The following is a 12,008-nucleotide window of genomic DNA, read 5'->3' as shown; positions in this document are numbered from 1 at the left end:
AAATATTGATTAAAATGTAAAAGATATGTATAGATACCCACTCCACGTACGTACATACGTACATAAGTGTAAATAAGTACATATACATATATATTTGTGATCAGATTATCAGATGACCAGGTCATATGCTAACACATGGACGATAAGATAAATTGCTCGGACGCAGGGAACGTCCGAGTCGTGGATTCAAACAATATTATATTTTGTAATCCTGCATGTTCGGTAATAAAAGTTTACGATTAGGGAATCCCCCCGCGTTATTATTGCATTGTATTGCATCCATGGGTACTGTGATCGTGAGTCAGTAGTCAGTATCAGTATGAGTCTGCTGTTTACAAGAGTTTTCTATCGAAACCTCGCAATGGACTGAGATACATTAAAAATTACGTCGTACGAAAAACGTTTGTTCTCGATTAACTGATTAAGTTACGCTTCAGTTGGCTTATTTAATTAAAGTATGCGTCTCCACGTCCATCGAAGTTAACCTACAATACGTTTGAAGCTGACAACAGCCGTTCCTACTGTTACTCTTATTATTCTTAATACGACATGGCCTGCGAGGGTTGCAACGCGAAATTCACTTTCTTCTCACGGAAGGTAAGATCTCGTGGCGAAATTTTTTTATACACTCATCGTGGGACACTTTCAGAAACAATGCATGGATTGTTTGAGATATTTTTGTTCGGAATGTGTGATCAGACGATTAGACAAGATACTGAGTTGTGCTGGTTGTTGCTTGTTGTCAAGGAGACCTCTAATAAGAAGTCTAATTATACAAATGCGGACTAAAGATATAAGATGGTACCTAATAGCGAAGAGGGTGCCTATCAAGGGATGCATAGGTACGTGGATCACGATCAAATAGCGTTTCCATTTTATTATTAATGTTCAATTTGTTTTTGCTTATAGAAAAAGAAGATTTAATAAAGCTTTTGATGGTGTATGCTAATGGTAGGGATTATTACAGCACGGAGAACAGAGGACATACGTAAGTTCTCATTCCCAAGAATAGGCAAACATTTGAAGAATTCCTGGGAAAACGTCTTCCTTAATTACAGCAACATTCCTACCGATCAATCAGCAACCAGAAACTCCGAGGAGAGGTCTGAAGTCTCGGACCAGACGTACGAAACTAATGCCACAAGAACTGATCAGAACGAAATTCCAGAGACAACACCCAGGGTCAATGGCCACGAATGTCCAGAGCAGTTAAACGTTTCTACTATTCAGAATTCTAGCATACTTGTAAGAAGCACCACGATATGCGATTCATTTTACTCTATGCGACTACTTTCTGCATAATAATGGCTGCATTTATTGCATCGAAATAGAATCCTGTGAAATTGTCTGAGATAAATACATCGGAGGACTTGGAATGTTTGAGCGTGAAGCAATTAAAAAACTTATTGAGCACGAATCGAGTCGATTATAAGGGTTGCGTGGAGCGGTGCGAATTGTTAAAGAAAGCGACGACTCTATGGGAGGAATACAAGGAGTCCAGAGAAAGTAGGATATCGATTCAAATCTTATTTGTTTAAGCAGAAACCTGAAACTGATCGCGTATGCGTTATTTACAGAAGGGGAAATTCCTGATGAAAATATCTGTAAGATCTGTTGGGACGAACCGATCGAATGCATTATATTAGAATGTGGTCACATGGCTTGTTGCTTGAACTGTGGTAAACAAATGTCGGAGTGTCCGATATGCAAACAGTACGTCGTCCGGGTAGTGCGGTTCTTCAAATCTTAACGAAATGCAATAATACATAATGTATTAATGTGTAGCTCGTGATAAGCCAAACTTAAAAAGGCGATTCTTTATTAAGAGGAAAATTATATTGTAATCGTTGATACATTCAATCTTTTATGTAAAATTCAAATACATATAACGTGACATGTCTGTACGGCACGAAGTACAAAAATGTATGTTTCGATGTCTTCTGCAAACATATCGGTACGATGGAATAGAAATTTAAGGAAAAATGTGATATGATCTCAAATTCATACAAATGTTGAACAACTTTGTTTCGTTAGCATTTTAAATTAATATAAAATTAATCACCTACTTTTATTAAGTAGATTCTACAGAGTATCTTCGAAGAACGACTGCGCATGGTGAATAAATGTAACAGTCTGTATATAAATGAAGTACTTTACACATTGATAAATATTTCGTTGTTCTATGCTACGTTAATTGCTCCTATTTCTTAAGTATTTTATTTTAAGTGCCAGCATTCGATATGCAAATGGCTGATGTATTTGCACATGTATATAAAATATTGGAATAAACGTTTTTAATTACTCATTATTGATCCTTTATTTACTTCGAAAGATTTTTCCTCTCACAAATCGAGATTCCGAACGTCAAGGAAATGAAGAGATAGCACTAGCCTATTAGTCCGGTCGTTTTTTTCACCGCTTGAACAATTACTCTGTGCTTCTCCTCATCTTATTTATTGTACAATATTCGTCCCGAACATAAATTAATAATAAATAAAAGTAAAAAAATCCGCATTTTGCAACTATCATTTCTTTCTATTATCGAATTACTATTAAACAGTTAAAGAATCGAGTGCCGATGGTTTCGTAACAATAAATCATTGTTAACAGTCGTTGTTTTTTGTCTGAAATGTCGGATTATGATTTATAATGCATTAAGCTTCGTCTATGCACCTAAACGTTTATATTGAGAGTTTCGACTAGAAACACAGGAAACACATGGAGCAGAACTATTTACGAGGTTATGCATAGACACATGCGAGTGTAAAAGCAGCGAGTGAGAAGAGAAAAGTAAAGAAAAACCTAAAAAATGATGTCTGTATTAAATATGACGAACGCTGTTCTCAGGTAATCATTATCAGATCAGTTTTCAAATCCTGTTATTTAATGATCGTACACTGTTTTAGATCCTCACTGTACTCGGTTAATACTGTACGCAGTATTTCTACGTGCAATCCTCTTTATTTCCGAGCAACAGAGATTCTTATGTAAGTCACTGATGATTTTATTCCCCTCAAAGGTATTTTACTAACATTCCTGTTTAGGGGTGAGCCACTTAAAAAGAAGAAGAAGATGGACCCTGCGGTCATTCGAGCTAGGGAGGAGAGAAAGAAGAGGAAAATGGAAAAGAGAATTCGTTACCTGGAGAAACGTAGTCATTATATGAAACCGATTGATGAGATCGATGGGTTGTTCGATCGCTTGAAAGATGAGTACGTCGTCTCAGATCTGTATACATGAGAACATGTGCAAGTGTAAATATTTCCAGAACAAGGAGCAACCATTTGACATCAGCATTGCCATTCGAGGAAATAGAAAGGAGGAGACGCTTACACCTGGAATGGACTAGGTACAAGCAAGTCGAATGGATGAAAGATATACAAGCCATAAAGTCTGTTATGATGTCGCAAGAAACGGCGCTGAGAGAATTAAAAGCTGCCTCGATCGAACTTTATAAGAAAGCTGTCGAAGTATGTGATATAATATGAACTACTACATTCTATAGACAAAGGGATTGCTCGTCACGTACATGTTTTCAGATCGACGATTCATACCTACCATATAATGCAACAGGACCTGTGGATACTCCGCCAATAAAGGATTACGAGAGTCCCGATGGTGAATACATAGAAACTACTGTTAAATACCCAGGGGAGATCGAATGAATATCCTTTATTTAATTATGACTAGTAGGAATTGTTGAAAGAAATACAACAAAAAAATCTTGAAATTGTTTTATAAATTAATCCTATGTCTAATAAATAAGATAATTTCATTGTACGTCGTTTTCTCGTACATACTAAATACAATACCAGTATTCTCAGCTAATTTTTACATAGTACGAAACATTTATTGTATGTGCAAAATTTGTCTATTAATGAATACACAGCTAATGAGCCGATACCGATAGAAATTTTAATTCTCTTTTGCACATCGGGCAAGTTTCGCTGGTCTTGAGGCATCTGCGTAAGCAGTCCGCGTGAAACAGGTGAGAACAAGGTGTCACCCTCGCCCTAGTCATGTTGCACAGGCAAACCGCGCATACGTCGTCGAACTGTTTGATCTCTTCGACCGTCGCTTTCCTATAAGGACCCAATATGTCCATTTCGAGTTGCAACGCCGGCCCGGATATACGCAGGAGTTCCTTTAATCTTAAGTAGATATTTAAATAGCTAGCTATAAATAACGATCTCCAGGATGCGACAGGTACAAGTGCTAAAATCAACATCGCTGAAACGCAAACAGTGAACAATTTAAGTATCACCGGTGCGTAGAATTCTTCGAGGTTGTCGAACACCTCCCAGTGAAGCCACTTTAAAATCGATGGGAACAGCTGAACGAAAAGTTTTTCCGTCGCGAGGTAATAGATCCACGTGATCACCGTGTAGATCGTCGATGGTCTATAAAAGTACACACAATTACATATACATTTAGTCCAAGCTGTCTATCGTTTCTTTCCGCATCGTTACTCACTTGTAATGCTCGAGTCCTTGCTCTAAACCGAAAACGAGAAGCATGAACGTTAACGTGACGATGAAAGTGACGGCTTTCGTCCACTCGAAAACGATCTTAGTAGCGGACATTGCTAGATGCTTGATCTGCGACCTCTCCGTGATGGTCACGTAAGGCGACCAATCTTCCTTCTCGATTAATTCCTTTACGTAGCTGATGCAGTAGGTGATCACGTTGTAGAACATCAGAGTATAGAGACAAGTCATCTTCGGTTCGGCTATGAAGACCCGATCGGCCAGCATCAGAAATATGATTTGGTTCATCATCATCGAGATGTTCTTCATGTTTAGGAAGAGGGTCTCCGCCCGATCGATTGGTTGATAGATCCGCATTAGGACCGTGTTCAACAGTCGCCAAATCATCCTGACGGCGTTACCTTTATAACATATTATAAAATAAAAACGAAGTGGATAAATGGGTCAAGTTGACCTTTTCAACGCTAAACCGTTTTGATATTCAATTGAGCGGCTGATATATTTTCGGAAGAGTTTTGTTACTGGAGCGTGGCAAATGCAAATGACCGGACGTCAATAAATGACGGGTGTAACGCCCAATCGAGTAGATTTGCATATTAATGGGAGGATGTCAAGGGGTTCGAGTAGGGTGAGACGCCGGTCTGGAAGGACGTTGGTGACGTTACAGATAATTAGGGCTCGGTGGATGATTTCGCTTGACAACCTGGATCATCCCTCGAGGAAGATGAACGTTAATAGATACATTAAACTTGCGTCTTCGCGTCTTCCCTTCCTTCTCTCGCCCTTTCTTCATGTCCCTATAAAACAAACCGCACTTGGCTTCAATGGCACATTCGACGTCCTTCCGTCTTCGTGTCTTCGCGTTTACCATACACATCCTGAGTAACCGTTCGTTCTCAGACGATCATTACAGTTGGGAGATCTCAGGGTGAGCACCGTGGACATTCGACCACTATGTCGTACTTGGTTTTTTTCTTTTTGCCTACGGTACCATTGAAATGTCGAGAAGAAGATATAGCGAAGCGGATATGAAGATGTTTAGGTCTTCGCTCTTCGGAGCGTGGACTGTCATATTTCTAGTCGGTTATCGATGCTATTTGGAAAACTGTGTTAAATAGACCAAGCAAAATGACGAAACAATCTTTGCTATTTAGTCTAGTAGAACTAGCACGATAGGATCAGATTCGTGGCTTAAAATACAAACAAACAGATTCATAGATCCTTGAGCAGTAGGTAAAACTCTTCTCGACTCGTCGTCGAACGATTACAGCTTGCTTACAATTCTACGTGATAATAACGTAATTGGTTTTCATTAATTATTTGTCGCTCTCGCATTGTATTTGAATTCGTATAATCTTCAAGGCTCGGCGCGTTCGCATAATTTTTCCTCGAAATAATCTGTCTCATATGCGCGGATAGAAAAGAGACAAAAAGTGAAGAGCATTATCTCGCGTGTCTGTCTCATCAGATGCACTTTCTACTTAAATACGCGCAGCAGATATACATGTACGCGCGTTACAAACTTCCTAAACACGGCTTTCATTTGAATTTTCTTTTCTACGAACAGACGTGAGATGAAGAAAAGAAAAATACGAATTCGGTAAAAGTTAATTATCCGTAGTAAGTAAACGCGCGAACATATAGGGTGTAGGCGTTTCGAATTTCTTCATTACGAGCCGGTATTGAATTCATTCAAATTTTGTTTCAGGTCAACAGGAACCGAAATGTTTGCTCGCTTAGCCGTACTACTTGCCATTTGCCTCGTGTAAGGAGCTACTTTATTTCTAACATTTAAAAATTATAATCGACGGTAATATAAATGATTCAAATTTCAATTTTGATCAGGCTTGATAAGTGCACTGGGTACCCGTCGATCAGACAAAGACCGCCGTACTGTCAGGGATGCGGTGATTCATGCCACAAGTGTGAATACGGAATCGTTCTGTCGGCTGCCTGTGGCGGCATTCCACAGTGCGCGAAGGCGAGTTATCGCTTCTCTATTTATCGCCGCTCACGTTCGATTCTGATCTGACACAATTTCGTGTTTTTTCCTTCAGGGACCGGACGAGCTGTGTGGAGGACCGCGGGAACTCTACGGGACTTGCGGCGAGGGGATGCACTGCAACTGCAACAGATGCGTCGGCTGCAGTATGGAGAAGTTCGGCTGTTCAAAAATTCAAAACCCTTGCCTGCCGCACAAAAGCTCGGAGCTAAATAGATTCGGAAGATTCACAGACGTCATGTAGGATGATCGAACGGTTACCTTCGAAACCGGAAACATTTTTAATCGTCCCTCAAGCTCAATAAAAAAAAAGGTATCCGCGGTATCATTAATATATTTATCTCCGTACATACTGTGCTCGTATGTATATAGCAAAGTTGGAACCGGGGGAGGAAAAGCGAAAGCGGAGCGGTCAGACGGTCAAATGTCCATTTCTCGATGTTGTTCTTTTTTTTTGTTCTTCTTCTAACGCTGACGAGAGAAAAGATTCATATGTATAGCGTTTTGCAAAGTAAGAATGCAGAAAAGGAAAGAGAGAACGTGGCTATCTCATTTTTATTGTTTCATATATTCGAATAAATCTGTGCATACACCGAAATATATAAAAGACCTAACGCATGAGAATAATATTCTATCGGACGCTGTGGAAAAAAAAGGAAACGATTATCTGGTGCATTACATTTGGTAAATAAAACTGGAATAAAAAGGAAAAAAAATGGAACCTCGACGAGTCCCGTTTAGTATTATTAGAATGTTAATACCTTCCATTTATTTCGCTCTTCTCACAGTCTCCCGTCGTCTCTTATTGTTTGGTTTCCCATTTTTTTTTATATGCGGAACGTTTTGTTCTATTGTAAACACGATGTAGTAACGACGAGGTATTTGTTTCTCGTAAGGAACAACAACACCGTGATCAGTTTCTTCATGAGAACTGCGGACGTTCAAGTAAAGTATATGACGAGTTTATTTTTGCGTACCTCCGAGATTGTAACTAGCGGCTGGCGAAATAATTTTCACGCCAAGCAAAATAGCATTGCCGACGCTGGCTGGCAACGTCTCGTTCCTCCACTGATGCTATTTCGATTGTTCCTCGGTGATCACGGATCTGTTCCGCCGCGCACAGTTCTCATTCGCAACTCCCTCGGTGCTACGATACATGTCGAACGCGTAGTTTTAACGGAATCACGCAGCAGATTTAAGAAAAAGTTCGCTTCGAGTACCGCACTCGTCGAAAATACGTTACGCCCGTGCGGGGCGACGACTCCCTGCTGTCGTGACCCGTGATCGACCACGCATGCGTTTCCTTCGATTTACATTTCAATCTCTTTTTTTAATAAATATCACTAAAGCGTGTATATTATCCATTGTATATTCTTTCGTTTAACATTCATTTTGCGAAGTAACTCGTGACCCCTCTTTTTCTTCGTCGTCGTTCGTAATTTCTTCTATAATAACGGGCTGCGGTGTATTATCAAGCGCTAATGGTTCGCGTAGGTCATCGGTATCGGAACTGAAAGAGGAACTCGTTTCTGCAGTTGATACAACGGGCTTATCGACGGTCTGAGGTTCATGGAGTACGTTTTCAAAACGAATGATATAAGGTGAAATATTTATAAACCCAGCCAGACTCGGTTTCTTATCGAGCGATCGATACTTCCCTAATAAATCTATGATGTAAGGAACTGTGAGTTCAGGGTTGCTATCGAGGGAACTCATACTGGGAACACTCGCGTTCTCTTCGTTGTCGATCATACTCGTCCTTCGATACACGAGTCTTGGAAATTCGATAAGTGGTAATGGTATAGAATCATGAAACTCTCCAGTGTGACGATAATTGGTGTATCTTTGTTGTCCATCATGGGAAGCCTCCGAGGTTTCTTCGATTCGTTCCTGAAAGTTGAAAAGGGATTAAAGACATGGAGAACAGAAATAGATTAAAGATAGTGAAATGGGTACTCGCTTTATCTTTTTCCTCTTCGTCCTTTAGTTCTTCGATCTGTACTTCTGCTCTTTCTTCGACTTCTATTTCCTTTTCCCCTCCTTCAACGCTCTCTTCAATTACTGCTCGATGTGAATATTCCTCGATTGGTTCAACAATTTTTGACTCGGAACATAAATCAGAGTTTTCTGAAATCTCTCCCATTTTATTCCCACCACTTTCGATTTCTTCTATTTTTTCCTCTTCTGTTTTTTCATTATCAACCTCTGTATTTTCTCTAGACACTGTTTCGGCATTTATTAACTCTTGTGAAAGTTCTTCCACCTTCTTTGTATCATCTGATTCCTCGATATTTGCCCCACTGACTTCTTCCTCGACACTCGTTTTATGTATAGATTCATCGTGAATAAAATTCTGTATAAGTTCCTTGGCTATCTCTTCCTCCAGAGTCTGTACAGTTTCGTCGCGAATAACATCGTTGACAAGTTTATTTTGAGATTCCGATTTCTCTTCGTCTTCCCTCGGTTGGACTTTGCCAGACGATTTTCTTTCGCTTGAATTATCAGAAGAGGATAAAGTACCGTTCTCCTCTTCGTAAACCGTGGTACTATCGTTCTCCTTTTCGGTTTCAAGATTCTTCGAATCGTTTCTCTCGAACGAAGATACCGTCAAGTCTTGTAGAGAATCCAAGTTCAGTTCAGGGATCTGAGGTTCACTTTTTTCGAGCGAGAGAGAAAGATCGCTCGAACGATCATCGAGGGTCTCCTTCTCGACGGTTTTAATAGAAGTCTGAAGCGATTTGTCTTCCTTAACGTTGTCAGTACTAGTCTGTTTCAGATCGGAGCTTTTCTCTTCGGATTCGACACTGTCCTCGTCGACCGATTCTACGGTCCTCGAAGAAAGAAGATCGAAATCGTGTTTATTCGCAAAGTCGTTACTTTCCTCTTCCTCTTTGATATTTCCGAGATTTTGGTAAGAAGTGTTCTTTACGTCGCGTAAGAAATGGGCATCGACTTCCGAGGGATAATCATGGGCCTCTGGTCCTATGTATTCTCCAAATCTTTCATCGTGCTGATAATTCTCGGATTCTCCTAACGTGTTCAGATCATCTATTGCGTTCAAATCTTCGATTTCGTTCGGCACTTGATCCGGTATGATCACTGTGGTCACCGATTCCGGTATTTTACACGGTGAACCTTCCTTCAAAACGTAACACGAAGGATCATCGACGGATTCGTTCACAGATTCCTTTAAAATGTTTGTATCGACATCAGAAGTTATGGGAACTTCTAACACTTCCTCAATCTCCTCTTCATTTTCCTTGTTGCTGCCTTTCTCTTTAGCACTATCGGATTTTGTTTCATCTTCATCTTCTTTTATCTGATCTGCCTTATCGTCCAACTGAATTTCCTTTTCCTTGTGTAATGAACTATCTTTTTCTTGTTCAATATCCGTCGCCTGAATTTCATGATCAAAGCTCACGTTTGACCGAGACGAGGCTAGTGCGTTTTCAATACTTTTCTCGACCGTTTCTATTTCAATCAGTTTCCTCTTTAATTCATTCGCTCCCTCTTCCAATTCCGGCTCATCTTTATTCTCGGTTTCGATCTGTTCCAAGGAATCTGCTCTCTGCGAATTATCGATAGGATCAGGTGTAACGTTTAAACTGTCTTGGAAATGTTCGTCGGCTTCGACCTCCAGTAAATTTTTAACTACACCTGTTCGATGCTGCGTCTCGTCTAATTTATCCTTATCAACAGTTTCTTCACATTTATTCAAATGTTCCCAGGACCGAACGATTTCCTCTTTATTCACGAGTTCCGCTCCAAGATTCGTAGATTCTTTTTCTTTTGGATCAAGACTTGAGCCATCCTCGCAGCTGCTCGTCGGCCGACCATCGGCTTCGTTCGACAGTGAAGGCAACGTCAAGTTGCTTTCTTTCTTCACCGACTTGCAAGGATCAACGGTTATCGGTGGTAATACCAAACTCGATTTGCACTCGTCATTAGATTCATGCACCTCGCTCCTTACACTGTTCGCGGAGGACTGTCGCGTAACGACCGACGGTAGAACTACCGAAACGACAGTCGTTACGTTCACTATAGCTTGATCGAAAACATTGTTAGATCTGGATTCAACGGTATACTTCTCTCCTCTATCTTTCGGTTCTTCTCCATTTTTCTTATCCGACCGGAGATTCAATTTCACCGCAGCCTCTTCCTTCCAACTTCCAGGCAATTCTTCCGCGCACCTGCGCCTCGCATTTTCATTTCTGTCCTCATTATTCGCGAGCGACCGGCTTCTTCTTCGATCAACGAATAGCGCAGCATTTTCACTTGCCTCTATTTGATCGGCGCTCCTCTGTCTCTTTAAATTGTTCGAAGACACTCTACCCTGTCCGCATTCCTCTCCAACGCTCCTATATAATTTATCTACAGGACGTTTAATATTTTTCAATGTGTTACCAGATAGTGTCACTCTCTTCGAATCGATTCCTGATACATGTGGTTCGCGGACCAATTTCTTAGTCGATCTCCCGTTCGTTCGCGTTTTTACATTTTCTCTCTGGCCTTCGTATTCTTTAAATACTTTGACTGTACGATTTATGGACCAACCGCTTTCATTCAAAATCTCCTTTTCTCTTCTTCTCGGTTTTCCTTGTCTCATCGTCGATATCATACGCTGTCCCTTCGCTATCGCATCCTCGTTGAGACTGTGCGTGTACTTGCGAAGATCCTTTATTATCCGTTTCTGGGTTTCAACGTCGTTACGGTCTATCCAGTCGAACACGTAGTCGTTCTTGTACGATTTTCGATCCAGAGGCTTGACACCGCATTCCTTGTCCCTTAACTTCACCAATTGTTCAAAGTGGCGAGCGGCGAAGGTGTAAATGTCCCGCGGACGTTTCCGCAGGATTTCCCGTGCCAGTCCCTCAATCGCAGGTGCCAGTCCCCGAGGTATCTGCGGCGCGATCACATAATCCGTCCCAGCCATTCTGATATCTGTTTAATAGATCACTTTCCGTCCGGCTAATGAAATGTAAAAAGCTGATGGAACGAAAACATTGCGCAACGATTCACGAAACAGTGAATAGAATTATATTACGCATGCACGAAATCGATTGAACGTGACACGAGTATGTATACTTCACTCACGTACTGTACACAAGTATTCAATTATTAGTATTAACAGTTAGGTGGATTAATCAACAATCAGTGAGCTAATAAAGTTCAGAATTATCGCACTTAGAAATTAATTTTTGCAATTTAAAACGTCGCTGGGCGATGAGACAATTTCGACTTTTATTAAATCGATCAGAGGCTTATTTCCTACTTTATCCATACTGAGAAGAATCTATTCAAGCGCGATTTATATTGTTTCTTAAGGATGTATTGAGTCAATCCCAAAAGTTTATGCACTTTAGAAAGGCATTTTTTAAAAAGAAATCAGACGTCGGAAGAACATTGTTAATAATAAACAACAAAAAAAAATTTTCGATTTTTCCGAGATTTTTCCAAGGGGTACCCCTTCAATTTCTTCCAAATTTTCATTTTTGCCAATAACTCCTAAACCGTTAGAC

The 12,008-nt window shown here is 40.4% G+C and overlaps 5 protein-coding genes across 5 annotated transcripts; 3 read left to right on the top strand and 2 right to left on the bottom strand.

Moving 5' to 3' along the window:
* The first annotated feature begins 108 nt into the window (after positions 1-108).
* Positions 109-2,305, top strand: LOC108624666 (E3 ubiquitin-protein ligase RNF34). Its single transcript, XM_018024116.2, has 6 exons — positions 109-597; positions 650-842; positions 910-988; positions 1,059-1,245; positions 1,332-1,506; positions 1,578-2,305. The coding sequence occupies exons 1-6, from the start codon at positions 550-552 to the stop codon at positions 1,748-1,750; spliced, it is 855 nt and encodes a 284-aa protein (XP_017879605.1). The 5' UTR covers positions 109-549; the 3' UTR covers positions 1,751-2,305.
* Positions 2,306-2,399: 94 nt separating this feature from the next.
* Positions 2,400-3,730, top strand: mRpL40 (mitochondrial ribosomal protein L40). Its single transcript, XM_018024117.2, has 5 exons — positions 2,400-2,847; positions 2,907-2,987; positions 3,045-3,212; positions 3,269-3,470; positions 3,540-3,730. The coding sequence occupies exons 1-5, from the start codon at positions 2,810-2,812 to the stop codon at positions 3,663-3,665; spliced, it is 615 nt and encodes a 204-aa protein (XP_017879606.1). The 5' UTR covers positions 2,400-2,809; the 3' UTR covers positions 3,666-3,730.
* On the bottom strand, positions 3,720-7,546 carry LOC108624665 (E3 ubiquitin-protein ligase RNF139). Its single transcript, XM_018024115.2, has 3 exons — positions 7,467-7,546; positions 4,474-4,888; positions 3,720-4,400 (listed from the first exon to the last, which is right to left on the bottom strand). Exons 2-3 carry the CDS (start codon positions 4,872-4,874, stop codon positions 3,890-3,892), a joined length of 912 nt encoding a protein of 303 aa, XP_017879604.1. The 5' UTR covers positions 4,875-4,888; positions 7,467-7,546; the 3' UTR covers positions 3,720-3,889.
* On the top strand, positions 5,297-7,219 carry Qbp-1 (Queen brain-selective protein-1). Its single transcript, XM_018024118.2, has 4 exons — positions 5,297-5,415; positions 6,196-6,252; positions 6,333-6,468; positions 6,545-7,219. Exons 1-4 carry the CDS (start codon positions 5,312-5,314, stop codon positions 6,731-6,733), a joined length of 486 nt encoding a protein of 161 aa, XP_017879607.1. The 5' UTR covers positions 5,297-5,311; the 3' UTR covers positions 6,734-7,219.
* LOC108624664 (nucleoprotein TPR) lies at positions 7,027-11,549 on the bottom strand. The gene is made up of 3 exons (XM_018024112.2): positions 8,450-11,549; positions 7,251-8,379; positions 7,027-7,130 (listed from the first exon to the last, which is right to left on the bottom strand). Exons 1-2 carry the CDS (start codon positions 11,420-11,422, stop codon positions 7,870-7,872), a joined length of 3,483 nt encoding a protein of 1,160 aa, XP_017879601.1. The 5' UTR covers positions 11,423-11,549; the 3' UTR covers positions 7,027-7,130; positions 7,251-7,869.
* Positions 11,550-12,008: the final 459 nt, after the last annotated feature.

This window comes from Ceratina calcarata, unplaced genomic scaffold, assembly GCF_001652005.2.
Source record: "Ceratina calcarata isolate Rehan_Ccalc_2016 unplaced genomic scaffold, ASM165200v1 scaffold321.2, whole genome shotgun sequence".
Taxonomy (NCBI): Eukaryota; Metazoa; Arthropoda; class Insecta; order Hymenoptera; family Apidae; genus Ceratina; species Ceratina calcarata.
Note: the sequence above shows the minus strand (reverse complement) of the source record. Positions and strands in the feature narration are given on the sequence as shown.